This window comes from Nyctereutes procyonoides, unplaced genomic scaffold, assembly GCF_905146905.1.
Source record: "Nyctereutes procyonoides isolate TBG_1078 unplaced genomic scaffold, NYPRO_anot_genome, whole genome shotgun sequence".
NCBI lineage: Eukaryota > Metazoa > Chordata > Mammalia > Carnivora > Canidae > Nyctereutes > Nyctereutes procyonoides.
Window position 1 is genome coordinate 69,650,298 of NW_026575052.1, and position 26,508 is coordinate 69,676,805.

A 26,508-nucleotide genomic window follows, 5' to 3' on the forward strand; every position below is an offset into this window, starting at 1 on the left:
TGTGGGATTTGATCCCGAGTCTCCAGGATCATACCCTGGACTGAAGGCAGTTGCTCAACTGCTGAGCCACCCAGGCGTCCCTAATTGCATTGGTTTTATTATGTTTTTATTATTGATGGAACTGTTCTCTCATGACTGTGTTTTTTCTGAATTCTCCTGGCTATTTTTGTTTATTTTATTATTTGAACTTTAAAGTCAATTTTCTAGTTCTTAAATTTTTATGGATATTTTTAGTGACATGGTGTTTTAACTTATATAAAATTAAGGAACATTGACATTTTATGATTTTGAATCTTCGGTCAAAGAACTTTTTTTTTTTTTTAAGATTTTATTTATGTATTCATGAGAGACACAGAGCAAGAGGTAGAGACATAGACAGAGGGAGAAGCAGGGAACCTAATATGAGACTCGATCCCAGGACCTCAGGATCATGACCTGAGCCAAAAGCAGATGCTCAACCACTGAGCCACCCAGGTGCCCCAAATAATCTTTTTTATCAGAGTATTTTTGTATAGATTCTCTGAAGCTTCCATTTAATGATTATTTATCTTCCAATTATAGCAGTTCTTCCTGGACCAACTACATGGGGGAAGTTTGTGTGAGGTGTGGCCAGAGCAGTGGTCCAAGCCAATAGGAATACAAAATGTTGAATTTCCAAGCTATTTTAACCTTTACTTATTCCTTACTAAAAGATGGCATTAACTGCCACATCTCAGAGTCTACTTCACCCTGCACGAAGCCACATACTGCTTCCTGCAAAAATAACAGAACTGCGTGTTTCCTTTTTTCTTTTTCATATCCCTGATATCCATGGTGATGAGTGAGGCTCCCGTCACCAGCCCCGGCACCCTGTTTCCCATTGTTCCAAACATGGGGAGGTTTTGACCTCTCAGGGAGCACTGCAGTTTTGTTTGGGATATGCAACCAGTGATGTCCTTATTCTGTATCCATTCTTTCCTTCACCTCATTTAACACCCATCTTCATTTATGTATATTTATATTGTGGTTCAGAGTTACAGTGTCTCCTGATACTATTGCAGATGGAGTTTGCATAGCTATTTCTGGCTATCTTGTTGGGGTGATTTGAAATGGGATGGGAATGCCATCTTTAGTCACATCTTATAGTTCTAAATTCCTTAAAATGAATTTTGAATTAAAAAAATCTTTTGGGGCACCCAGTGGCTCAGTGGTTGAGCATCTACCTTCGGTTCAGGTCATGTTCCCAGGGTTTTGGGATAAAGCCCCAGGCTCCCTGCTCAATGAGAAGTCTGCTTCTCCCTCTCCCTCTGCTGCTCCCCGTTTGTGTTCTCTCTCTCTGTCAAATAAATAAAATCTAAAAAAAAAAAACTTTGTCCCCCAAAGTTAAATTATTTTGAATTGTTAAAGCAAGCCTATCTTCAGAAGCCCTAAACTTTTTCAGTGGCAGCAGCTGGTCTCAAACCAAAGCATCCAGAATGTGGTTGGTGGGAGGAGTGGTGGGCTGGGACTGGCCCTGACCACACTCTTCCTGCCACATTATCAATCCTTAACAACGTGGGAACCCTTAAAGCACTGCGACTGTGGCTAACTAATAATTTATTCTAAAGCTCAGTGTTCAGCCTGAGTAGTTTTTTTTTTCTTTCATCTAAAAGGAAGGATAAAATCTCACACTTCATGCAGAAACCATTTTAATTTACCAGATCCACTAAGGAAACTTCGATCATGGAATCAAAAGTGTCAGTACTTTATACAATTAGCTGTTTTTCTCATTTGCGTTGCACAGTGAACATTTAACATGATAATGATAAAATGTCAGCTTATCGTTGAAAGGTTATTTGTAATGGTCAACTTGTTTTTACATCTTTAAGGTGTTATGCACTTACTGCAAATATTTATGTGCTCTTTTTCTAACAGGTCCTTTAAGCACGTTTCTAGCCTGAAGGGAATCAAGGTTGGTATTCAGTATGTTTTAAGTATCAGCAAATGATCAGTGTTTCTGTTTACCTTTGCTTACTTTGGCTCTTCATAAGGAATTGTTTCTATTATCCTATATTCTGTGAGTTTCAGGTGCATTTGGAATATTAATTACATATTATGTATTATGTGTTCTTTTCTAATTTCTAAACATGTTCAAGTATATAATACACATCATGCTGATTTTTCTCACTTTATCAGTCTACGGCCAAAAATCTAACTACCCAGCAATCCTGTATTTTGTTGAATGCATATTTTTCTCTCCTCAAAATTATTATTTCAGGCCTCCCTTCCACCTTTCTGTCCTCTCCCATCTACTCTTCCCTCATACTTCATTGAAAACACACACCAAAGGCTGTGAGACAGGAATTTTCTTGTTCTACATTCCCCAAAAATGTTAGCCATCTTCATTTGGGCCCATAGTTTCTGTCCTCCTTACTCATGTTCTCATAATATCTGTATATCTGGAACCTGATTCTGTGAAAAACCTAAATCTGCATTTCTTATTTGGATTCAGTCACTTTTCACTTTCTCAAGATCCCTCTCTCCTCTGCAGAATCACTCTTGCCAGTGGCTCATTCACTCTTGCCAGTGGCATATAAGCACATTCTGCTATTTACTATATATATTTTTTAAAAAACCTCCCTTGAATCCACATCTACCTCTATTTCCTATGCCTATCTTCTCTTCCATGTTTCACGTTAAAACTCCTTGAAAAAATTGTTCACCTCCTCACATCATGTCTTTCTCAACTAACACACACCAGGCTGACACTGTTCACGCTAAGGTGACTAGTGACATTCAAGTTCCAAAACTAATGGTTATCTTTGATTTTTAACCTCTTTGACTTTTCAGTAGTCTCCAACACAATTTCCCTCTCCCTTCCTAAAATATTTTCTTCGGCTGGTTTCCATTCTGCTTCTGCCCAATATTTAAAATGGTGGAATGTCTAGAACTGGTTCTGACCCTCTTTCTTCTCTAGCTACCCTCATTGCCAACATGATCTTAGCCAGAAGTCTCCCAAAGTTTATACTGTAGCCCTGGCTTCTTCCCCGGACTGCAGCTCATTGAGGCTGACATCTTTATGTGAGTGTTTAACAGGCAGTCAAGGTTTAATGGCCAAAGAGATCTGGAGTACCTCCGCCATATTTCCACCAGTTTTCCCCATCTCACTAAGTCTACTTCACTCAGTTGTTCAAGGCCCAAATCTGGGAAATAGCCTTGTTGCTTCTTCCCTCACCCTCACCCCCATATCCACTCTACCTCCAGGACACACCCTGAAGCTTTACATTCCTATTTTCACTTAAGTTACTTAAGCCCAGCCACCATCATTCTTCACTTGGATTCCTACAGTAACACCTTTTCTGATGGGTAGAGAATCCATTCTTCAGGTGGCAAGCGGAGTGACCTCTGAACTGGGATCTGATAATGTTACCCCTTTGATTCATTACCTATTCACTTCCCATCACACTTTGTACCATGGCCTAAAAGACCCTAAACAATCTATTAATTAGCTGTTTCTCTCTCTCTGAACATTTAAAATGAAAAGTAAGGGGCACCTTGGTGGCTCAGTTGGTTAAGCGTCTGCCTTCAGCTCAGGTCATGGTTTCAGGGTCCTGGAACCTGCTCATTTGGGAGTCTGCTTCTCCCTCTCCCCCTGCTTCCTTTCCCTGGTTGCTCATACTCTCTTGCTCTCTCTCTCTGTCTCTCAAATGAAATCTTAAAAATTGAATAAAATAAAATGATAATGGTAAACATACTTACTCATTAGCTATACATTCTCCCTGAACTTTTCTCTTTCCTGACCTTTCATAGATGGCCCCTTTAAAAATTTTTCATCCACATTTCATCTCAGATATTCTTTCTTCAGGAGGCCCTGCCACTGCACCACCAACTTCTAGCCACAATGCAGTAATTTGTTACTGCGTCTCTGTGTTCCTTTCCCAAATGTCACTAATCATAGTCTGATCATTTTGTATTTTTTAATTCTGATTTGTCTTTTCTCATTAACATATGAGCTTGGGAGCAGAAAAATTATACTATTTCCATTATTTTTTAATGATTAAAAATTCCTGCAGACAACTTTTAAAAAATGACAGTAGCCAATTTGCTTTTTTTTTTCAATAAGACTAGAAACTTTTCTAATGTAATTAATAATGGTAGTATTTTTTTTTAAAAAAAATCCTTCAGGGTAGCCCCGGTGGCCCAGCGGTTTAGCGCTGCCTTCAGCCTGCAGTGTGATCCTGAAGACCCGGGATCGAGTCCCACATCAGGCTCCCTGCATGGGGGAGCCTGCTTCTCCCTCTGCCTGTGTCTCTGCCTCTCTCTCTCTCTGTCTGTCATGAATAAATAAATAAAATATTTTAAAAAATAATAATAATCCTTCATTTGGAATATTAAAGATTTTTTTTCAGCAAAGCAATTTTAGTGGGCACATGTTGATAAAGGAAAAAGCTGGTATCTTACTCTATTTTCTTGGCTTTTTCTATAGATCTTAGACAGCCAGAAGTCATCAGAAGACTCTGGGTCCAGGAAGGATTCTTCCTCAGAGGTTTTCAGCGATGCTGCCAAGGAAGGGTGGCTTCACTTCCGACCACTCATCACCGACAAGGGCAAGGTAGTACGGTCTCTCGAGCAGATGAACTGCAAGCCCTGCAAAATAGCATGTAAAGTCTGCACAGTTAAATGACAAATTATTCATAAGAGGGAGTGGAAAATATTACTTCCAAATAACTTTTTCTACATGAAGGAAAATTATTTTTTTAAAAAAATTCAAATCGTTGACTTAATTTCATATTTTTTCATTCTGTATATCAACTGCAAATGGAATATACAGTCTTATATTTTGCAAACAACAACAAAAAAATAGAGAAATCAGGACACCTGGGTGGCTAGTGGTTGAGCATCTATCTGCCTTTGGCTCAGGGTATGATCCCGGGGTCCTGGGATTGAGTCCTATATCAGGCTCCCCAAAGGGAACCTACTTCTCCCTCTGCCTATGTCTCTGCCTCTCTCTGTGTATCTCTCATGAATAAATAAATAAAATCTTTTAAAAAGAGAGAGAGAGAAATCAAAGTATTTAAGAAGAACTCAGCTTTTCTTATTAAATAGTTTATTAGCAATAGATTTTCGCAGAATCTTCCTTTAGGGAGTGGCAGTTCTCCATATTAATAATTTCAGATTTTTAATTGAGCTTTTCCCAGTTTTTTCTTTTAAATTGCCTTTATAAATTTCTTCTTAACTTTATTTTATAAATATTGAGTTATGTAAATGAATATCACAATGTCTACATGCTTCATTAAGTAGGTTTCAATACAAAAAAACCTTTGCCATATTATAATTTCTTATAATATGTGGGCAGATTATTTATAAAAAAAATTTAGTTCTGTCAAAAGAGTATAACTTTTACAAAAACCCACCTTGGGGGCAGCCCGGGTGGCTCAGCGGTTTAGTGCTGCCTTCAGCCCAGGGTGTGGTCCTGGAGTCCCGGGATCGAGTCCCACGTCAGGCTCCCTGCAAGGAGCCTGCTTCTCCCTCTGCCTGTGTCTATGCCTCTCTCTCTCTCTCTCATGAATAAATAAATAAAATCTTAAAAAAAAAAAAAACCCACCTTGGGTATGGATATTGTTGCTTGACCATATAAAGTTGATCAATTTTGTTAGTTTAATTCATTACTCATATGTATTGTTTTGGGAGTGTTACATAGTGTTTGTCATTTGCATGCTGGGACTTGTTTTAAGCCTTACCCTCCCTCAAAAGATTTTTCTGATGGATTTTTTCCTGTTTTCTATTCTCTTAGCGTTTTTATATATTTTATATATTTTGCTACTCTTGTTTTGCCTTTATTCAGTTTATCTTAATTACTTTGTGAACAGTAAAACGGGTTTTTTTGCCCCCAACCAAGTTAAAGTTGAGATTTCACTATCCTTGATTTCGATATGAATACCTTGCCTTGCTTGGTTTACCCTCCACTGTGTTTGTCATTCTTCTTCTAACAAATGCATTGAGAATCAGACACGCACTACATACACTTGGTGTACATTTGTGTGTGTTAAAGTGTTGCTTGATGTGTTTATCCTGTCACAAGGATTGAGCCAAGCATCAAGCATCCCTGAACTGTTTCATGTTTTCCAGCGAGTTGGTGGAAGCATTCGGCCATGGAAACAGATGTATGTTGTGCTTCGGGGCCATTCACTTTACCTGTACAAAGATAAAAGAGAACAGATGACTCCATCCGAGGAAGAACAGCCCATCAGCGTCAATGCCTGCTTAATAGACATCTCTTATAGTGAGACCAAGAGGAAAAATGTGTTTCGACTCACCACATCAGACTGTGAATGCCTATTTCAGGCTGAAGACAGAGACGACATGCTAGCATGGATCAAGACCATCCAGGAGAGCAGTAACCTCAACGAAGAGGTGTGTGTACAAAGTTATGTGGGTAAAACTAGAGTCTTTCATGACTTTTTTCTTAGGAAGACTGAAAGAATCTGAAACATCATTTTAGAAAATTAAAATATGCTATTTTCACTTGAAAAATTGATCAAAAGGAAAATTTAAGTGTACCTATTTTATAATATACTCACTTATTTGAAAATCATCATAACTGAACTACAAAAATAGATAATTCATATATTTTGCATGCTTTCTCAGAAGCAGGATCAGGAAATCCTAGTTCCCCATCCTGGTCATTATGACTAAATTATTCCAGATTTGGTTCCTTATCACAGAAACAGAATTATTGTGGGCCTTAAGTTATAGTGAAAATACTTATCAAAACAAATTGCTATGTAAATGTAAAAAGATACGGTATGAGGATTTTCGTTCATGGAGATACACAGTCAAGAAGAATACAGTAGAGCCTGCTATAATATAGTCACTAGCTTCTAAGAAAACTTGCATTTTCAGAAATCATGTGAAAAGCCAGTTTTTCTTTTTAAGAGGGAAATGTTTGGGGACTTGAGAGTTTCTGGCTCACAGCCATCAAGTAATTTTTTTACAACAGGGGTTGATAATGTAGTGCTAACAGTGTATGTAATTATGAACTTGACAGATCAAATGCCACAGTGATTAAGTCTAGCTTTTGCTCAAGAGTATCCTTTCATATCATTAACGCGGTTTTTCTTACATGTTGTTCTCACTTTTTGTCCTCATTGTTATGACATAAAGAAGCCCAATGTTCTTTTCCCTTAACTCACGGGACACTGGGACACCTACATTACTGTAAGGCTATGCAAATTATGTTCTCTAATATAATATAGTCATTTCCATTATGTGCAATTCAGATTATGAAAACTTAGGCCATAGGAAGAATGACTGCTTTTTTCTCTGACAGTTTATCCCCTACCTTGTTTGTGGTTAAAAATTAACATCAGATCCCTGTCGATTTAACCTTTGTTCTACAAGCATTGTAAAGAGAGCATCAGACCTGAATTTTTTCAAAGTAAATAGAGAAAGTAAGAGTGTTCTACATGAATAAGTCTCAACAACTGTATGAATGTGTCCTATTACTGTCATCACCATTTTGCAAACAAGGGCACTGTCAAAGGGGGACTACATAATTTCCATAAGGTCACACAGCTACTAAGTGTCAGGGCTGGGATTTAAACCCAGGTGATTTCACTCTAGATCTTAACCATTTGATCTCCTAGCTGATAAGTAGGAAGAGTATTTGAACTCAAGATCTTTGTCTCCAAAGCCTGTATTTGTAAATTTTACTGTTCATTATAATCAAAATGAAACAAGTAAAAAAAAAAAAGTTAATACATGTCGATGTCCAATTAGAAAAAAAATCATTACTTCATGATTAAATCTGACTTTACCATATAGCATATTATAAAAGCTAACCTGGTAAGGTTGAAAAGCTCAGTGTTGGGCTTTTTCTCTTCTGATAATCTAGTAAGTGCCACTTCTGACACTAAATGACTCTGTCTCACTACTCCTATAAGTTCATCATTAACAAATCTTGACCTCATTTTTCCATCTTTTATACAACTGTATTATTTTGAAATGCTGATCATTCTTTCTTGTATTAGAAAAAAACTGGCCCACTGCTTCCCAGTCATTTATAAAGAAATGTCAGATCAATAAATTTAAGCACCTGCTGTTTGCTGATACTAATTCTGGATATTGTAGGGGTACAAAAAATAAACAGAAAGCTCTTTTGGCAGTGGATGGGGGCGCGGAGGGCACTTGGATCATTTATTACATAGGGATGTTGGGTGGCAATGCTGAACAGGGGTTTTTAAAAGAACTCCACTGAGAGTATATAGGGGCTGTATTGGCTAAGCAGTGCAATACAATAAAGAGCCTCAAAAAAGTACGATCCCTCTTTGTGTTTAAAATTGACTTTCTAATCTTACCTCCTGTCTGTTCTGTAGGATACCGGAGTGACTAACAGGGATCTAATTAGCCGAAGAATAAAAGAATATAATAGTCTGATGAGGTGAGAATCCTACCATGCCTACAAGTTAATTTGGAGGTAAAATATCTAATTGTTGGAGCACCTGGGTGACTCAGTCGGCTGGATGTGTCTGCCTTCAGCTCTAGTCCTGATCCCAGGATTCTGGGATCAACCCCACATCATCATCTGGCTCCCTGCTCTGTGGGGAGTCTGCTTCTCCCTCTGCAGCTCCCCCTGCTTGTGCACTCACTCTCTCTGTCAAATAAATAAAATCTTAAAATAAATAATTGTTAAGAAATGTTTATCTCTTTCAGCAGCAAAGCAGAACAGTTGCCAAAAACACCTCGCCAGAGTCTCAGCATTCGGCAGACTCTGCTTGGTGCTAAATCAGAGCCAAAGACTCAAAGTCCACACTCTCCCAAGGAAGAGTCAGAACGGAAACTTCTCACTAAAGGTACTGATGCTAGTGTTTCTGGATAAATTTAACAAATACAATGGTTTAAAGTTGGGATTTTAAAGGTATTTCGTGGGGCACCTGGGTGGCTCAGTTGGTTAAGAGTCCGACTCTTGCTTTTGGCTCAGCTCATGATCTCGGGCTCATGAGATCGAGCCCCATGTGGGGCTCCACCCTGAGCATGGAGCCTGCTTAAGATGTCCTTTGTCCTTCTCTCTCTGTCTAAAAAAATAATAAATAAATAAATAAATGTATGTTTGTATGTATTTCATGTTTTTCTGTACCATTTCTGCTGACCTCAGCCCAGTGTGAGCTAGCTCAAAGGTCACCGTGGGCCCAGTCTAGGCTAATGCGGCTTTTCCTTAAGATGAGTCTTTGTCTTATGATAAAGATGAAGTAAAGGAAAATGTAACACTTACATCTACATAAAGACACTACAAATTTAATACAGAGGATCCAAGCACTGTTATTTTGAGATAAAACCATCATGTTTCCTTCTGCTAAAATTTCACTATTAAGATGTCACTATTAAGATCCTATTTTCTTGACTGTTTTAAAGAAAACCATGATACAGATTGTAAAAGGGCAGAAAAGCATAACTGATTTCAATTAAATTATATGGGAGGTTAAAAGGAGTCATATATTAGGAGGAGAATATAATACAATATTTTCTATAAATATAGGCTATACCATGTATAGTACAGGACTCTGATTTATATAAATATTGAAGTCATGATTTAATCATACTTGTTTGTTTTTTCTTTTCCTTCTTCTTTTTTTTTTTTAACATAACGATCAAAAGATGATACCAGTCCCCCAAAAGACAAGGGCACATGGAGAAAAGGTATTCCAAGTATTATGAGGAAGACATTTGAAAAAAAGCCCACTGCTACAGGAACGTTCGGTGTCAGACTGGATGATTGTCCACCAGCACATACCAATCGGGTAGGAGACCCTAGCCACCCAGATTTCCTATCGTTAATTCGTTGTAGTCCTTATAGAACCTGAGTACACAACCCTTCAGATGACACAGAATATATTTTAATCTGTGCAGCATTTTCCTCTGTATAGCAGATCAGCTTCCCTAAGCATTGCTGACCTGTAAGGATGTGTTGAGTTATTTTATCTATAATGATCTTTTTCTAATGTATTGACTCTGAAATAGAATAATGATTCACTCATTAGGAATGTACCTGAAATAGTAAGAGTTCATTCTCAAATCATATGTGTTTCTGCTTTTTAGCACCTTAAAAGAAGGTGAAGGATGAGAACAAGAACCTGATTGAGAAAGTATAATAAATGTAAATGTGCGTGTATGTGCGTGTGTGTGTGCCTGCGTGTGTTTAACGTCCATGTTAGGATTCGTGTCATGGATTGCGGTTGATGATATTATTCTCTCTCCCTCTTCTCTCTTTATTCACCTTATTGCAATTATTATTGCCCTTTATTCACCTGCATTGTTCCCGTATTCTCATTACTTTAGACTTGCCTTGTTTCCTGTTCACATTTTCATCTCCCTGGGTACCCTTCTCTCTCTGTCTTGTGCTACCTCTTCTCCTCTCGCTGTCCCAGATCTCTCTTGCTGCTTCTATCTATTCCCAGTTCTGCAGTGTCTATATTCTTCATTTTCTCTATATCAAACAACAGCAATTTATCTATTTCCTCTTGGATGGAAAGGGCCTCTTAGCTGCAATATACATCTACTAACAAATATAAACGTTTGTGCTGTATTAAGTAAAATATTTACTTCTTGTTTTGCAGTATATTCCATTAATAGTTGACATATGTTGCAAATTAGTTGAAGAAAGAGGTCTTGAGTATACAGGTATTTATAGAGTTCCTGGAAATAATGCAGCCATTTCAAGTATGCAAGAAGAACTCAACAAGGGGATGGCTGATATTGATATACAAGATGATGTAAGTGTGTATTTCTATTTGATTACCTGATCTGTGGGGTTTTTTTCTCCTTTTGTGGTATTGACTACAAAACTGCCATGTTTCTATTTTGCACACCTAGAAATGGCGAGATTTGAATGTGATAAGTAGTTTACTAAAGTCCTTCTTCAGAAAACTCCCTGAGCCTCTCTTCACAAATGGTGAGTGAACGCCCACAAAAGATACCAGTTGAAATAGTTTAAAATTACATTGTTGGAAAGCCATAGAATATTAATATTTGGTTAAAGGAAGCGGGAGATTTTGTTTAGTTGCTACTTCTATATAAAGCATAATTATCACTATTTTTTTTGTCATTCAGATTTTTTTCCTCCTGATAAATTTGGATGAAAAATAAGTTTATAAAATTATGTAGGTTCAGGTTATGTAGGTACCATGAAAGTATATGGTACCCTGTTCATCCATGTTTACTTGTGAAGTTAAAAATACTGTTTTCTGTCAAAAGTCTTCAGACATAATAAAGTACAATTAGTAGGAAAGCATTTTTTTTCAGTCCAGCAGGACACTAAACTTACATAAGACACTGTTCTCAGTGTTGTGGTTGGGGGGACAAAAAAGTGGACAGACTCTAAATATAGGATGGTACTCTCAGAGAACTCACATTTTAGGGAATTTCATTTGATGATAAAGCTTGGAGATCATTACAAATGATAGCTGTTTTGGAGATTACATTTCAAAAGCTATTTGGGGTCAGCCCTATGTTTAAGTTTTTGTATTGGGTTTTGAAGTCGAACCTTAAAGTAAATCTCGATTATAACTCATCTAAGCGATTTAAGATAAACTTGTCTTATTGTTCTTATTGTTGTTGTCAGATAAATATGCCGACTTTATTGAGGCCAATCGTAAAGAAGATCCTCTAGACCGTCTGAAAACATTAAAAAGACTAGTAGGTATTATTTTGTAGTTTTGGAGGTACAACTGAAATTCAGCCTTTAAATCCATCATGAAAATAATATGTTTCAGATACATGATTTGCCCGAACATCATTATGAAACTCTGAAGTTCCTTTCCGCTCATCTGAAGACGGTGGCAGAAAATTCAGAAAAAAATAAGGTGTGTAAAGTGCCTATTGAAGAGATGTGCTTTCAGTGGGTTTCTTTGAAAAGATAGGCTACATTGCTTCACATCAATCAAAACCAGGGTTATAATTCAACAAAAGCTCTAAAATACATCCTGTTGGCCCATCAGCCCCTCTTAAAAATCAATCTTAATAGCAAAAGATCCCAAAATATCAACTGTCACCATTTTAAAAAGATATATCCTTTTACATTTATCCAGCAAGAAAAATGAAAAGCGAAGAATTTTACTTCTCTTATTTTACAGCTCTACATTTGTGATATTTTTGCACAATGTATCAAATATACCAAATAGTATACAGTGAAACTGACATTTTCTTTTGTTTTGTTTTGTTTAGTTTTAAGCAGATAAGACTTCTTGTTTGTTTAACAGCATCACACCAGCTTTGTCAAACACACCAAAATTTGCTGTCCCTTACTATTATCTAATACTCAGTTCATGTTCAGTTTTTCCTGATTGATTTCTTTTCTTTTTTTTTTTAAGATTTTATTTATTTATTCATGAGAGTCAGAGAGAGAGAGAGAGAGAGAGAGAGAGAGACAGAGACAGAGACAGAGACACAGGCAGAGGGAGAAGCAGGCTCCATGCAGGAAGCCTGACATGCAATTCGATGCCGGGTCTCCAGGATCAGGCCCTGGGCTGAAGGCGGCGCTAAACCGCTCAGCCACCAGGGCTGCCCCCTGATTGAATTCAAAAAATGTCTTTCCACCCTTGTTTGTTTAAATCAGTATCTAAAGGTCCACACACTGTGTTTGGTTGATACGTTATAATCTTAACTTCACATCATTTGTATCCGTTATTGGTGATTGTTGCCTAAACCCATGATATCTTTAGAGATTGCAAAATAATGATTTTCTGAATTTTGGGCATTACTTACAAATATTGAAACAAAGTCATTTTGGCTTCTGGGAAAAAAAAAATACCACAAGTTCAGAAACACTGCTATCACCTTTTTCTAAGGGTCATGCCTGCTTAAGTAAGGTAGAGAAAAATGCATTTGTTCACGTCAGTTTAGTGTCTGTCTTCTTCTGGAAGACAGTTGCTCACAGCTGTGGTGATTGATACTATGAGAACAGTATCAACCCCTAGTACTGACTGAGGAGTCAGCAAGCAGTGTTATATCCTTTGGATGCTCAATTTCATCAACAGTGATAGGGCATTAAAGGAAAAAGGACAAAAAGAGAGTAAAAGAATAAAAAAAAAAAACCTATATCAATTAGTTGTGCTGTTTCCAGAAGTTCATCCAGTGGGATCCAAAAAATTCTCAACATAATTATAGCTGAAATATTTTGTAATTATTTCAGCATTTCCCAAAGTGCATTTCCTCATTCATCACTTTTGCTGGATGTTAGCAATGCGTGGGACATAGCGTTTGATGATCTAATTAGTTTAGAAGGCACTGAATTAAAATATAACAGTAGAAATGTTTTCATGGCTTTACTAAATTAACTAACACTGTGACTCTTGAGGAAGTGGCTAAGGGCATTTCATTTTCCTACCTATTTGACTATGCTTGTGGAGCATCTTTCAAAAAATACAGAATTTGCCTAAAGTAATTGATGAGTAAATAAATGGTGAACTACTTATGTTATTAGTTTTACTTAGGAGCCAGCTAAAACTGTATACCCACATAATAAATATGACTGTATACATATAAATAATAATGTGTTATCCTTAGTCTACAAACCTAAATGAAATCATAGTAGACAAGAACCTAGTAAAAATTTTGCTTAAGACCTTTGAAATGGACTTTGTAAGCCACTTTTACCAGGACAGATGTAAGAATGAGATGACATCTTCCAGAGGGAGAATAAAAAACATTCCTGTGTACTCAGTTCAAGTCACCCTTTCCTGTAAGGTAGATTTACTTTCCTCTAGGTCAACTTTCTGTGAAAATACTGACTTTAGGGGCACCTGAATGGTTGAGTGGTTGAGCCTTTGCCTTTGGCTCAGGTCATGATCCCAGAGTCCTGAGGTCAAGTCCCACATTAGGCTCCCCATGGGGACCCTGCTTCTCCCTTTGCTTATGTCTCTGCCTCTCTCTCTCTCTGTCATGAACAAATAAATAAAATCTTAAAAAAAAAAAACAAGAAAATACTGACTTTGACCACAATTTCTCCCTATAACTCTGTCATAAGCACCATGTAATGATGCATATAGTAAGGTAGCTAACATATTAGATGCATAACAGTTGCTTCAGAATGGGAGATCTGTGCATTTTCCACTTTGCACCATACCTAAAATGTGTATACGCACACATGCGGGCATGCCCATGGCTCTTCCAAAATAGTATAGTAGTGTGCTTCCCTAAACCAGTTTGACTTTTTAATTTCTGCAGTGATTTTTTTTTTTTTTAACCCTCTGGTATGTTTCCAGCGTTGGTTAAAGCTATTTGACATTTTAATCAAATCTTGAGTTCAAAATATTACACTAGACACTCTAAGATACAACAAAGGAAAACAAAGAATTTATACCTTTGATAATTGTGTAATTAAACAAGGAATACAAAATGGTGTGGAAATGAACATCCCAACGTATAAGCATGTTATCCTGAGGTGTTTCAGATCCACACAAGGATAAGCAAAGAGCTTTGGAAGTTTTCGTTGAAGTAAAAATTAGTCAAAAAGAGTATTTTTGGATGTTATGTTTTTAAATATTAGCACTTTTGATGTACTAAGGGGGCAAATTTGGAAAATGTTATATGTGTTTAAGCATTTTTTCTAGTTTTTTTTTTTTTTAAGTTTTTGAGGAGAGGGTTACGCTATTCTTTTGTGAGTTTTTTTCCCTTTGATGTTAATATTTTTGTCAATTAATGCAGCTCTTATAATACTAGTTTGAACCAGATCAATTGCTTGTCTTCAAAGTCTTCATGAGACAAATGAATGCCAATTAAGTACAGTACATTGTCATTAAAGCACAAAAAAGATGTTAAGTGTAGATTAGCTAATAGAAAGCCTAACTAGGAAACATTAGTTTTTTCATACACAATTGGTCAACCATTCTTCTTTGAATTCTTTTTCATCAAAAGAACCTTTCAGAAATAAAATGGCAAATATGCAATGGGAATTTAAATCTACTTTCTTAAGAAAAATTCTGATATCTTTCAATGACATCCTTTGTTCCAGATGGAACCAAGAAACCTAGCAATAGTTTTTGGTCCAACTCTTGTGAGAACATCCGAAGACAACATGACCCATATGGTCACTCACATGCCAGACCAATACAAGATCGTGGAGACGCTTATCCAGCATGTAAGTTCAGGCTTCATCTCGTCAAGAAAATAACTTTTGTGAGCAGCTGGTATTTGGTAGGACAGAATTTGGATAGAATTTTTTTTTCTAAGAAAACAACTTTTTTTTTTTCCTATATTCTCCAAAATATAGATCTATGTAGGGGGTTCTTTAGTTTCTCTTTTCACCTTTTTTATTTTAAATTTTAGCATGACTGGTTTTTCACAGAAGAAGGAGTGGAAGAACCTCTTGTAAGTATCGTCTGTCAGCCTTTGTACTGACTTGTTTGCATTCGGGACACAAGCTCCTGATGCTCCAACAATGTCAACTTCCTGCTTTGTATGCTATTGTCCGCTTTGCACCCCGGAAGCAGGTCTATAGCTCCTCCATTTCTGGTCTAATGAAAATACAAGTATGATGCTTATTTTGTAGTTAACTGATTCTATGTAACCAATGTAAAAAGTTAAGCACCTGTGCTCCACTCGGTAATGTGTCTTCTACTAAATGTTGTTTGAATTTTAAAGAAAGTATCTTTGAAGAGATGATGAAGAGATCTTTGTTTATTAACCATAGACAACAGTGCAGGAGGAAAACACAGTAGACTCCCAGCCAGTGCCAAACATAGATCATTTACTCACCAACATTGGAAGGACAGGAGTCTCCCCTGGAGATGTATCAGGTAACTCTTGCCTGGGCAGTATTGATTTCTAGGTTAAGCTAAATCCTTGTAACCTGAAAGAACAAATCAATCATAAATAACAATTCACTATGATTTTTTCCTTTTCTTCTTTTTTTTTTCCTTTCTACTAATAAAAAAAACTTGATCTTCCTTTTCTGATTGATCTTAATTATCTTCCAGTGACTATAATGCCATTGGCAGTGCATGGAATTGTAATGCTTGTCAGAATGGAAATCTGAGGGAACTGAGCATGCAAACCACTGTTTTGTTCTTTTTTTTTTTTTTTTTAATTCACAGTTTCCATGTAATAGTCATCACAAGGTAAAACAGATATATGCTACTGAATATGTGGTTGCTGTGATGGCAGAAAGTATGATCTAGACTGTATAAGTAGTTCTTACTCCTGAGCTAGATGTTCTGTTTAAAAGCAGCAAGTGAAATATGTTGAACTGCTAATGGGCACCATTTTCATAAATAACAGTATATTATTTGTCACTATAGAGTTCACAGTAAAAGCCGATCTTATCTGACATTTTCTTCTGTTTTCTCTTGCTGCCCTAATGTCTGGTTAAGTAGCGGTTTTCATAGGCTCTTTTACTGACAATTTTCTCCTGCCAAACTGTTGCACTAAACCTAGCATGTTGTTTTACACGCTCTTTTCCCTTTGTCTCTAGTTCTTGTTTGAGTCCTAAAGGGTTTTTTCAGCACTAACTGACACAGGCAAATCTATACTGATGTTGAACAGGCGAAGTGGGAGGAGTCTATCACACGGTAATGTCGCTAGTGGATTCTGTGGTGGCCCTGATGGACAGCTGGAGCTGTAGGAAGAAGGAGGATTGCTGTCCTCACTGTAGCTGCCTGGTCTGCAGAAACCCCCGATTCTTGTAAATGCAAAACCTAGTTGATCTGTGGTGTAAATTTTCTCTTAAGGATTATTGTAAACAGATCAATACTACTTTCTTAAAAGTTTTTCTGCTGTTTCTTGTTATTTCTGAAGCAGACCGTGAGGAGAAATAGCATGGTATGGTCTACCAGTTCTTAAAGTCATAAAGCATTTAGCCATGTGTTCAAAGGGGCGTGGCACGGGGCTCAGCTCATTAATTTTGAAAATCCATTTCCCTCAAGTTGAAAGACAAAATTTCACAATTGGTGTTCTCCTGAATAGCGCTAGCCCCTTCCTACCCTCTTTATAATTGTATAATCTGAGTTTTTGCCAGACAGTGAAAATTATGGTCTCCATTTCTCCATTTCCATAATAGCGTTTGTGATAGATAACGACAAAACTGGTAGCAGTTTAACCAATCTAGTCAAAAGGATCCCTGACTGCACAGAGATGAAACTGGGGTCTAAAGCACAAAGATCAGCATTATTTAAAAAAAAAAACAAAGTGACCTGGAAGCAGGGTTACCTAATGCATCCAGATGCATTGCGAGTTTACGTTTACAAAATTTGCGTTTGACAGTCTGACAAAAATCAACCTAAACACACCGAGTACAAGTGTCTCAATTTGTAGCGAGGATAGCCAACCATCTTGAAAGTTCTACATTGTGTATCAGTTCCAGATACAGGATGTGGTACATAGTACAATTCTTAAAAGGGTCTTGGAGCTTCTTCATGGCTAGATTTAATATTTAGAAATCTTGATAAACACTAGTGTTTCTGTTTTTGTTTAGTACAGGGCTCCTTTGCCATACCTCTCATTGAGCTGATTCTGCCTACAATTCACAGCATCCTTTCATGGCGGTGGCTTTCTGTGGTGCAGCTTGCATCTTTGTGAGCTCTGACTATCCAGAGTGTTCTGTTGTTTTGTTTGAGTTTGGCTTTCACATTTTGTTCTGTGCCTGTCTTTTCCATAAGTTTTGCATTGTTTGTTGGAAGCAATAAAGATTGACTAATACTGACCATGTTTTATTTAACTTCTCAACAGATTCAGCTACTAGTGACTCAACAAAATCTAAGGTAAATTGTTTCATACAATTCTGAAATATCTTAGGTTGGGGAGGTTGCCTTTTAGTCGATTGTTACAATTAGGATACAGGTGCATCCCTCTCTGTGTCTGATGACACCGACCAACAAAATTGTTGAGAGGGAAAAATTAATTCTTAGACTGTGACAGAATACTGGATTGTGGGCTTGAATGTTGGATTTCTCCTGGCATAGTTTAGCCTAATACAAAGGAGTAGACACTTTTTTTTCATTCTTAAATGTGAAAATTTTCCAACCTATACAAAAACAGAGAGAATAGTAAAATGAGTCCCCATGCAACCGTTATCCATTCTCAACAATTAACATGTGGCTGGCCATTTTGTTTCATGTGCACTTCACTCACATGCCTCCCCCTGGATTACTTTGAAGCAAACCCCAAGCATCATATTTCATCTGTAAATATTTCAGTAGTAATAATAGATTTTGTTACCATCAGACATTCTTATGAAAACCTATATTCTTGCTTTTCTTTCAGCAAAATGAGTATTTTTCCATAATTTGTAAAATTCGATTGACAACACCACCATTTACACATTTTGAGTAGTTTTGGGAAGTTCTTACTCTTAGAAAGTTTTTTATTAATTTGACTTGTCCGAACTTTGATCTGCTGAGATAGTAGCGGCTAGAATTGTCAATAAATTTCTTACAGTTTATTGTTCTGTTGGAAAAGGAGACATGTTTAAATGATAGCATGTTTAAATATCATAGTGAGAGGTTGTATGTAATTAAATTATAAAATCTTGCAGGGAATTTTACAAAATATTCCAGTCATATCGTATCATTCACTGTCACTTAACGCTGTGATTTTTACTGGCTTTTTGCCCCAGCTTTTTATTTTGAAAAATTTTAAACCTGGGGAAAAGTTATAAGAATAATAGCACTTAAACCTTTTACCTTAGATTCATCATTTGGTAAATCTTGATATATATAATTTTGAGGAGTTGACTATTTGAGTTACTTATAGACATGATAACGCTCTACCCCTAAATGCTTCAGCATGCATCTCCTGAGAGCGGGGCATTCTCCTGTAAAATCACAGTGTAATTACCATACCCAGAACACAACATTATCATTTCTAAAAGAGTTTTTGCACAAATTTCCCCAGTTGTCCCAATAATGTAAACGTAAACTGTTTTTTATTTCCCTATACAGGATGCAATTAAGGATCACTCCTTGCATTTTATTATCATGTTTCTTTAGGGCTTCTTTAATCTGGGACATTTTCTCTTTCTTCTCTCTCTCTCTCTCTCTCTTTCCTCTTTTCTTTCTTCTCTTCTCTTCTCTTCTTTTTTCTTTTCTTTTTTTGCCAGAAGATAAGATTTCAGACTTGGGTTTGAAATTTCCGACCTGTTTGAAATGTCCTCCTTCCCTCTTACTAGATGCATGTTTCTTACTATACGTCTTTGTCTGTCTTCTACAGAAGGTGTTAAAATGTGGATAAACCGATTAGAAGTATACCGGATAATTTAGGAAACCCTTTCTTACTCGTAAAAACAAAGTTCTGTTGATCTGCCATTTCATTTTGGTGAATCCTTTTTAACGCAACAGCCTAAGTTTTTACTTTTTCAAGATTCCAATAGTTTCAGTCCGTCTAAGATGCTGACGACCGTAGAGAAATACGCTTTCTGCTTCTATTACTGGGCATACTTCCTGCCTTCCCGCTTGTGTTACCCGGCCTGTGGTTAACCAGCAAGTGTTTATTGACTCCCACCGCCATCATTTACTTGACAGATAGGCATCATGAGCACACTAATTAAATAGTTGTCACCAAGAACCGGTTACCCATAGCTAACGAAGCCAGTCCAGTGGCCTTCACTCCAACTCTGTCAGCGATAGTGCTTCTCTGGTAAGGATTTAAGATATTCAGTTGACCTTCAGTTGTTTGAATCTTCCCATCTCATTGTTAACCTTGAGATAATGAGACCTTACCAACCTGATTTGCCCAAGGCAAGTCTGCAGATCCGGTCTGGCTGAACTAACGGAAGACCAAAGAGTTCCCTCAGTGAGTTTATCTGCTACAATATGTGCATCACACGGTGTCCCTAATTGGAAAATCGAAGCCAGTCGTACGACTCTAGTAACCTGTGTCAGGATATCACACTCGGCCACGTCAGGATAGTAACTCTCCAACTTGCGTTCCAGAGTCAGGAATCCGAGGAAGGCGGAGCCTCCCAGAAGCAGGGGAAGTGTAGTCAGTAGGTGCAGGGAAATGCCCTCGAGTAGGAGGAGCCCTGGATAGCTCCAGGCTCAGACTCTGTCCCCGAGAGAGGCGGGTGGACGAATAGGAGTTGGGACTTGGGACTTGGCGGCCTGCTGCCACCGGCTGCCCTGCCGAGGAGCGGAACTAGTGGGCAGTGGTCACTCCCGGACAGGTTCCCAGGAGGGCAGAAGCGCGCGCTCCTGGGGCTTCCGGAGCCGAGAGCGTTCACTCAGTAAGGAGCGTCCCGGGGGACACCTCTTCAGAAGACGGCCCGGTCACGTTCCTGCGCTCATAGTCTGATTTCTCTGATTTCTCTCAGGGTTCTTGGGGATCTGGAAAAGATCAGTATAGCAGGGAGCTGCTTGTGTCCTCCATCTTTGCAGCCGCCAGTCGCAAGAGGAAGAAGCCGAAAGAAAAGACACAACCCAGCAGCTCGGAGGACGAACTGGACAATGTGTTTCTTAAGAAAGAGAGCGCGGAACAGGCTCAAAGCGACATCAGAGAGGAATCCAAAAGAGAGAGCGAGGCGGCGAGCAGGAAACACAGGACCGTCGTCTCCAAAGAAGGCAACGCCAAGAAGGACTCGGGTGCCGCCAAAGACGAAAGGAAGGAGCGCGCCGCGTCCGGGGAACCGTCACCGCCACAGAGCGCGAGAGCCCGGAAGTCGCCGTCCCCGGGCCGCCGCTTCCCGCCGCCGCCGCCGGGAGAGAGCCCCAGGCCCCCCGGCGCCCCCAGGCCCACGCCTCCGGGAGACGCGGGGTCCGACGCGGGCTCTCGGCTCGGCGCCTCCCCGCAGGCGGCCCTCGCCAGGCCTTGCCCCAGGCAACGCGGCAGCCCGGAAGCCGGCGGCGCGGAGCTCCCGGCGCAGCTCGGCGCCGCCGCCTCAGACCCCGCCCGCGCGCCGTCCGCCGCGTCCCTGACGGGCCCCGACCCCGGCCGGCTGAGCCCCGAGGTGCGCTCGGTGGCCGAGAGCAGGGGCGACGAGGCGGACGACGAGCGCAGCGAGCTCGTCAGCGAGGGCCGGCCGGTGGAGACGGACAGCGAGAGCGACTTCCCCGTGTTCCCCGCCGCCCTGGCCGCGGACCGGGGCCCCCGAGGCCGGCCGCGCGAGGCCGGCAGGGCGAGCCGCAGGAGCTCGGAGGGCAGCGAGCCGAGCGGCACGGACGGCAGCCGCACCCCCAGCCTGGACAGCCGGCGGCAGCTCTTCAGCTCCCACAAGCTCATCGAGTGCGACACGCTGTCCCGGAGGAAGTCCGGCCGCCTGCGGTCCGACGGCGGCAGCCTGGCCGACGCCCGCGGCGACCGGGAGGCCCCCGCCCTCGCCAAGGTGTTCGACGTCATGAAGAAGGGCAGGTCCACGGGCAGCCTGCTGGCGCCGGGCAGGGCCGAGCCGGACCGCCAGGAGCCCACCTGGAGGACGAGGCTGGCGGACCGCTTGAAACTGCGGCCCAGGGCGCCGGCGGACGACATGTTCGCGCTGGGGCCGCAGAAGGCGGGCGAGGCCGCCAAGCGGAAGAACATCCGGCGCCGGCACACGCTCGGCGGGCACCGCGACGCCGCCGACCTGAGCGTGCTGGGCTTCTGGAAGGCGCAGGAGCAGGGCGCCGACAGGGAGCCCGAGCTGTCGGCCGTCACGCGCCTGCGCCCCAAGTGCCCCGCCCGGGACCTCTGCATCTCCGACTGGCTGGCCCGGGAGCGCCTGCGCGCCAGTGCCGCCGACCTGAGCGCCGGCCCGAGCGCCGGCCCGAGCGCCGGGGAGCCCGGGGAGCCCGGGGAGCCCAGGCCGCCCAGGCCGCCCGACCGCGTCCGCCGAGGGAGCTTCCAGAACGCGAGCCCCGACGCCAGCTCCGCGGCGCTCTAACGCCCAGCCCCGTCCGTCACGTGCCCGGAACCCGAGGCAGCAAAGCACAGGCGCAGCCCTGTCTGCAGACTGCGGCACGGCCACCAGAGCAAAGAAAGAAGCTACTGTTACACGTTCCAGTGACGCTGTAAATATTTTCTCGTACCAGAATTGTTATTATGCAGCCTTCATTTGGGCTGGTTTCATCATTTTGCACTGTGGAATAGCTTTACAGTGCATTACTACAGCCAGAAGAACATAAAGGTATGTGTATACACACACACACACACACACGTATATATACACATATATATGTATATATACGTACATACACACACACATATATACATATATATGTGTATATACTTATATATATTTAAAAATATATTGGATAGTTGTACACAAATGAGCAAGATATTTGTTGCAACTTAGGACACAGTGTATACCCAAGATTGCCGAAGCAAATAGCTGGCATTAGTGTGCAGCAAATTTGTTCTTTTGGTTTCATCACTAACAAAAGTGCCTCATCATAAAAATCCATTTGGTTATTAGGGTGCCATATTGTTGAAATTAGAGAACTTACACTGAATAAATGAATGCATTTTATTGGTAACAAATTTCATTACATGTACCAGTTTTAACACAGGTGGATACGGAACTTGCATTCCTTCGTCATTCCAGGTGGATCTCTGAGTTTTATATTCAAACTTTTAATACAGTTTATGAGTTTTGTGTGACTTGAATTTTTAATCTTTCTGTAAAATACGTAACTTAAATGAACATATTATATGTGTATCTTTTCTTCAGATACCAGATTTGATATAAATGTTGTAACATAGGTGTGTAGATAGTGACCTGGATGGAACTGGCTTCTTTATCGAGAAGAATATAATTCTGCATGAGGACTTAATGAATCCAAACCTGTGTCATGCCTGTGTGCATACCCAATTAAACACTGGAAATAAAAATTGTTTTGGTGAACTTTGCGTGGCTCGGAACTTACTCTAACATATTTTTAAATGTGTTACCCATTTATAACTGCCGTCATTGGTCCTGACCTTTTTTTTTTTTTAATGATTTATTTATTTATTTATGATATACAGAGAGAGAGAGAGGCAGAGACACAGGAGGAGGGAGAAGCAGGCTCCATGCCGGGAGCCTGACATGGGACCCTGACGGGGGACTCGATCCCGGGACTCCAGGATCGTGCCCTGGACCAAAGGCAGGTGCTAAACCGCTGAGCCACCCAGGGATCCCCCTGGTCCTGACTTTAAAAAAAAAAAATGACCTGCTCTCAGGGCACCTGGGTGGCTCAGTGGGTTAAGCGTCGGACTCTTGGTCTCAGCTCAAGTCTTAATCTCAGGGTGGTGAGTTCGAGCCCCGCATTGGGCTCCACACCTAGGGTAAATGTTTATACTGGCCTAACAAGCTTGCTTATTCTGTACACAGAATATTTAACTTTTCTATCTAAAGTAATATGTTACTTACTTTCTGTTGGAGATAATGAGTGAAAAGAACATGTATTTGGGAATCAGACCTCCTAGATAGGTAAACTTGGGCAAATTATTTAACTTTTCTGAATTTATTCCTTCATATAAATAATGATAATAGTATCTATTATAAGGGTTATTGGATTTAAGTGAGATACTGTTCCAGATACAGTGCCTGCCACACACTACTTGCAAAATATGTCAAACCTATTCTAAGAAATGATGGATGCTTAAGATCTCAGAATGGTAAGACTGGAATGGTCTTAAAAATCATCAAATCTAGTGGTTTTCAAACCTGCCAGACCCATATTCTCATTCTGTAAAGAGTATTTTTTAATGTTTTATTTACTATTCTGAAATGAAATTCACAGATAATATAACCTATCTGGGTCAGCCCGGGTGGCTCAGCGGTTTAGCGCCGCCTTCAGCCCAGGGCGTGATCCTGTGGCCCCGGGCTCGAGTCCCACATCGGGCTCCCTACACGGAGCCTGCCTCTCTCTCTGCCTGTGTCTCTGCTTCATTCTCTCTCTCTGTGTGTGTGTGTCTCTCATGAATGAAAAATAAAATCTTTTTAAAAAAATTAACCTATCTGTATAACAAATCTACATATATAATACATACTTTATTCAACATAGTATGGAATGTCTAATCTTATTATAGAAAAAAAGTGATTTGTAATAAAGTAATAAATATTTCAGTATGTGAAATACTCAGATATTTGCACCAGAGAGTCACTAACTACAATAACTTCATGTACCGTGAATAGTTTTGCTACTGGTGATGTGATTTTCTTAAATGATGGTAAAATTTAGAACAAAATAAGAGTATCCTCTTTCCTAGTTTACATAGTACGTACATTCCTAGAAAAGTCAATATATTATTAAGATTGTCAAAAATGCTTCTTATATTTAAAGAAGTTAGGCTCAAGGCTCAAGTAATTATATTCATTTCTGCTCATATTTATTCAATTTTCTTTGGATCTTGAGACATTTCCTAGATCATTGATTTTTCAGCCTTTTTTGGTTCTTCGTTTGCTTTTGAAAAGGCTATTTGTTTTATTTTCATTTATTTCAAAACATGTTCTAACTTCTATTGTGATTTTTTTAAATCTATGAGTTATGTAGATGTAAATTGCTTAATTTCTAAACATTTGGAGGCTTTCTAGTTTATCTTTTAAAAAAATTATTTCTCATCTAATTCACATGATCATTAAACACAGATAGTTTTAAGCCGTCTGAAATTAGTGGAGACATCCATTATGTAAACCAGCAGATGGCCAATTTTATAAATGTTCCATGTCCGCTTGAGAAGAATATGTACTCTGTTACTGGGTGCTTTATTATGTGGACTGGGTCAGGTTTCTTAATCATGGTTTTCAGATCTTTGGTATCCTTATTATCTTACTTGCCTCTCATAATTTCCTGAGAGATGATAAAGTCTTATGATTACAGATGTATTTTTTCTTATTTGTCAGGTTTTTTTTTCCTTAAATACATTTTAAAGCTCGTTTACTAGAGGGACATAAATTTAGAATTATTTTATCTTTATGGTGAACTGACCCTTTTATCTTATGAAAGGCCCTTCATTATCTCTATCAAAGCTGCTTGTGTTAAAGTTTAGTTTTTATATGATATTAGTGTGGTGGTATCAGTTATTTGCGGTTAGTATTGCGTAGTAAATCTTTCTCATCCTTTTGCTTTCAACCTTTCTGTGTTTATATTCAGTTTTTATCTCTTATAGCAGTATATAGTTTTTTTAATGTAGCCTGATAATCTCTGAAATATGTAAGCCAATTACTTTTAATGAAATTCCTGATATATTGGATTCATATCTGCCATCTTAACATGTGCTTTCTACTGGTCTCACAAGTTTTATATACCTTTTTCTCTTGTTTCTTGCCTCTTTTGAATTAATCAGATATGTTTATTATACCATTTATCCCTCACCTAATAGAACCCGATTTTTTAAAAAAATTATTTATTTATTCATGAGAGATGCACAGAGACACAGGCAGAGACATAGGCAGAAGCACATTCCTTGTGGGGAGCCTGATGCAGGACTTGCTCACAGGACCTTAGGAACACAACCTGAGCCGAAGGCAGACACTCAACCACTGAGCCACCCAGGGCCCCTAAAACCTAATTTAAATTAAACATTTACTGCTTTCCACCTACTGCTATATATATATATATATATATATATATATATATATATATATATACACACACACACATATACACACACACATGTATGTGTGTGTGCACATGTATATCTCCATACCTTGTAAGACATTATTCTTGTTTCATACACTTAAATATTCATCTGCATTTACCAATAATTACCATTTTTGCTGCTCTTCAGTCTTTCCTATATTTCCATGTTTTTATCTGCTGTCTTTCTCTTCCTGAAGAACTCTAATCATTTTGTGGATCTCTTAATGAAGCCTCTCTGCTTCTCTTTATTTGGAAATGTCTTTATTTTGCAATCTTTTTCTGAAGGATGTGCTGTTGCCTACAGGGTGCTGGGATTTTCTTTAGCACTTTAAACATGTCATCGTATTTTCCTCTAGTTTCTATCATTCCTCCAGAAGAAGGAGTTGTAATTCTTGCTACTGCTTCAGTGGTCATTGTCTGGGTCACCCTACATTTGCAGGAAGGGACAGAGCAGGTGAAGGCAGGATTGCAATCTCTGGTCTCTGAGACCAGGTGTATCTCTGGCTCAGCCCCTCTCCTAAGGTGTCATTTTTCAGGTATCTCAGTATTAGGTTATTTCCTACAGCCTCTCCTCCTTTGCACATCCTTGGCTGAACGCCACCAGAAGCACCAATCTTCACAACCTGCTCTCAGCCTCTGAGCCTTCCACCCGGAATGGCTCAAGTATTGGGAAACGCCTTAAAGGCAAAACCATGCAACAGGTTCTCCCCTCTAGGATTGTCTTTCCTCGGGGATTTTGTCTCCTCGCATCTTAGCTGACTTGGCACCCTGCACCCCTGCACCCCTTTTTACTTCTTTATTTTGCCATCCACACCCCAACCCATGGAAATAGAGGAGAGCCTGCTTCTTCTTAGTGGCTGACTTTCACTGGCCTCTGTGTTTTTTTTTGTTGTTGTTGTTTGTTTTTTTAAACTTTTTTTTTTTTTTTTTTTTAATGATAGTCACAGAGAGAGAGAGAGACAGGCAGAGACACAGGCAGAGGGAGAAGCAGGCTCCATGCACCGGGAGGCCGACGTGGGATTTGATATCG

General features: G+C 39.7%; 1 protein-coding gene across 10 annotated transcripts in view; it reads left to right on the forward strand.

Moving 5' to 3' along the window:
- ARHGAP21 (Rho GTPase activating protein 21) overlaps positions 1-21,929 on the forward strand; it is a 137,957-nt gene extending 116,028 nt beyond the window's left edge. For 7 of the 10 annotated variants that reach the window (XM_055331462.1, XM_055331459.1, XM_055331464.1 and 4 more), the window contains 15 exons: positions 1,894-1,930; positions 4,445-4,570; positions 6,088-6,372; positions 8,334-8,398; positions 8,671-8,810; positions 9,613-9,755; positions 10,572-10,727; positions 10,828-10,906; positions 11,576-11,649; positions 11,727-11,816; positions 14,966-15,091; positions 15,280-15,321; positions 15,644-15,749; positions 17,677-17,708; positions 20,255-21,929. In XM_055331462.1, coding sequence (XP_055187437.1) covers positions 1,894-1,930; positions 4,445-4,570; positions 6,088-6,372; positions 8,334-8,398; positions 8,671-8,810; positions 9,613-9,755; positions 10,572-10,727; positions 10,828-10,906; positions 11,576-11,649; positions 11,727-11,816; positions 14,966-15,091; positions 15,280-15,321; positions 15,644-15,749; positions 17,677-17,708; positions 20,255-21,796 — 3,043 coding nt within the window. In that variant the 3' untranslated portion in view covers positions 21,797-21,929. The remainder of the gene's footprint in view (positions 1-1,893; positions 1,931-4,444; positions 4,571-6,087; positions 6,373-8,333; positions 8,399-8,670; positions 8,811-9,612; positions 9,756-10,571; positions 10,728-10,827; positions 10,907-11,575; positions 11,650-11,726; positions 11,817-14,965; positions 15,092-15,279; positions 15,322-15,643; positions 15,750-17,676; positions 17,709-20,254) is intronic. The other 3 variants (XM_055331463.1, XM_055331465.1, XM_055331468.1) reach the window with 2 other exon arrangements.
- The last annotated feature ends 4,579 nt before the right edge of the window (positions 21,930-26,508 follow it).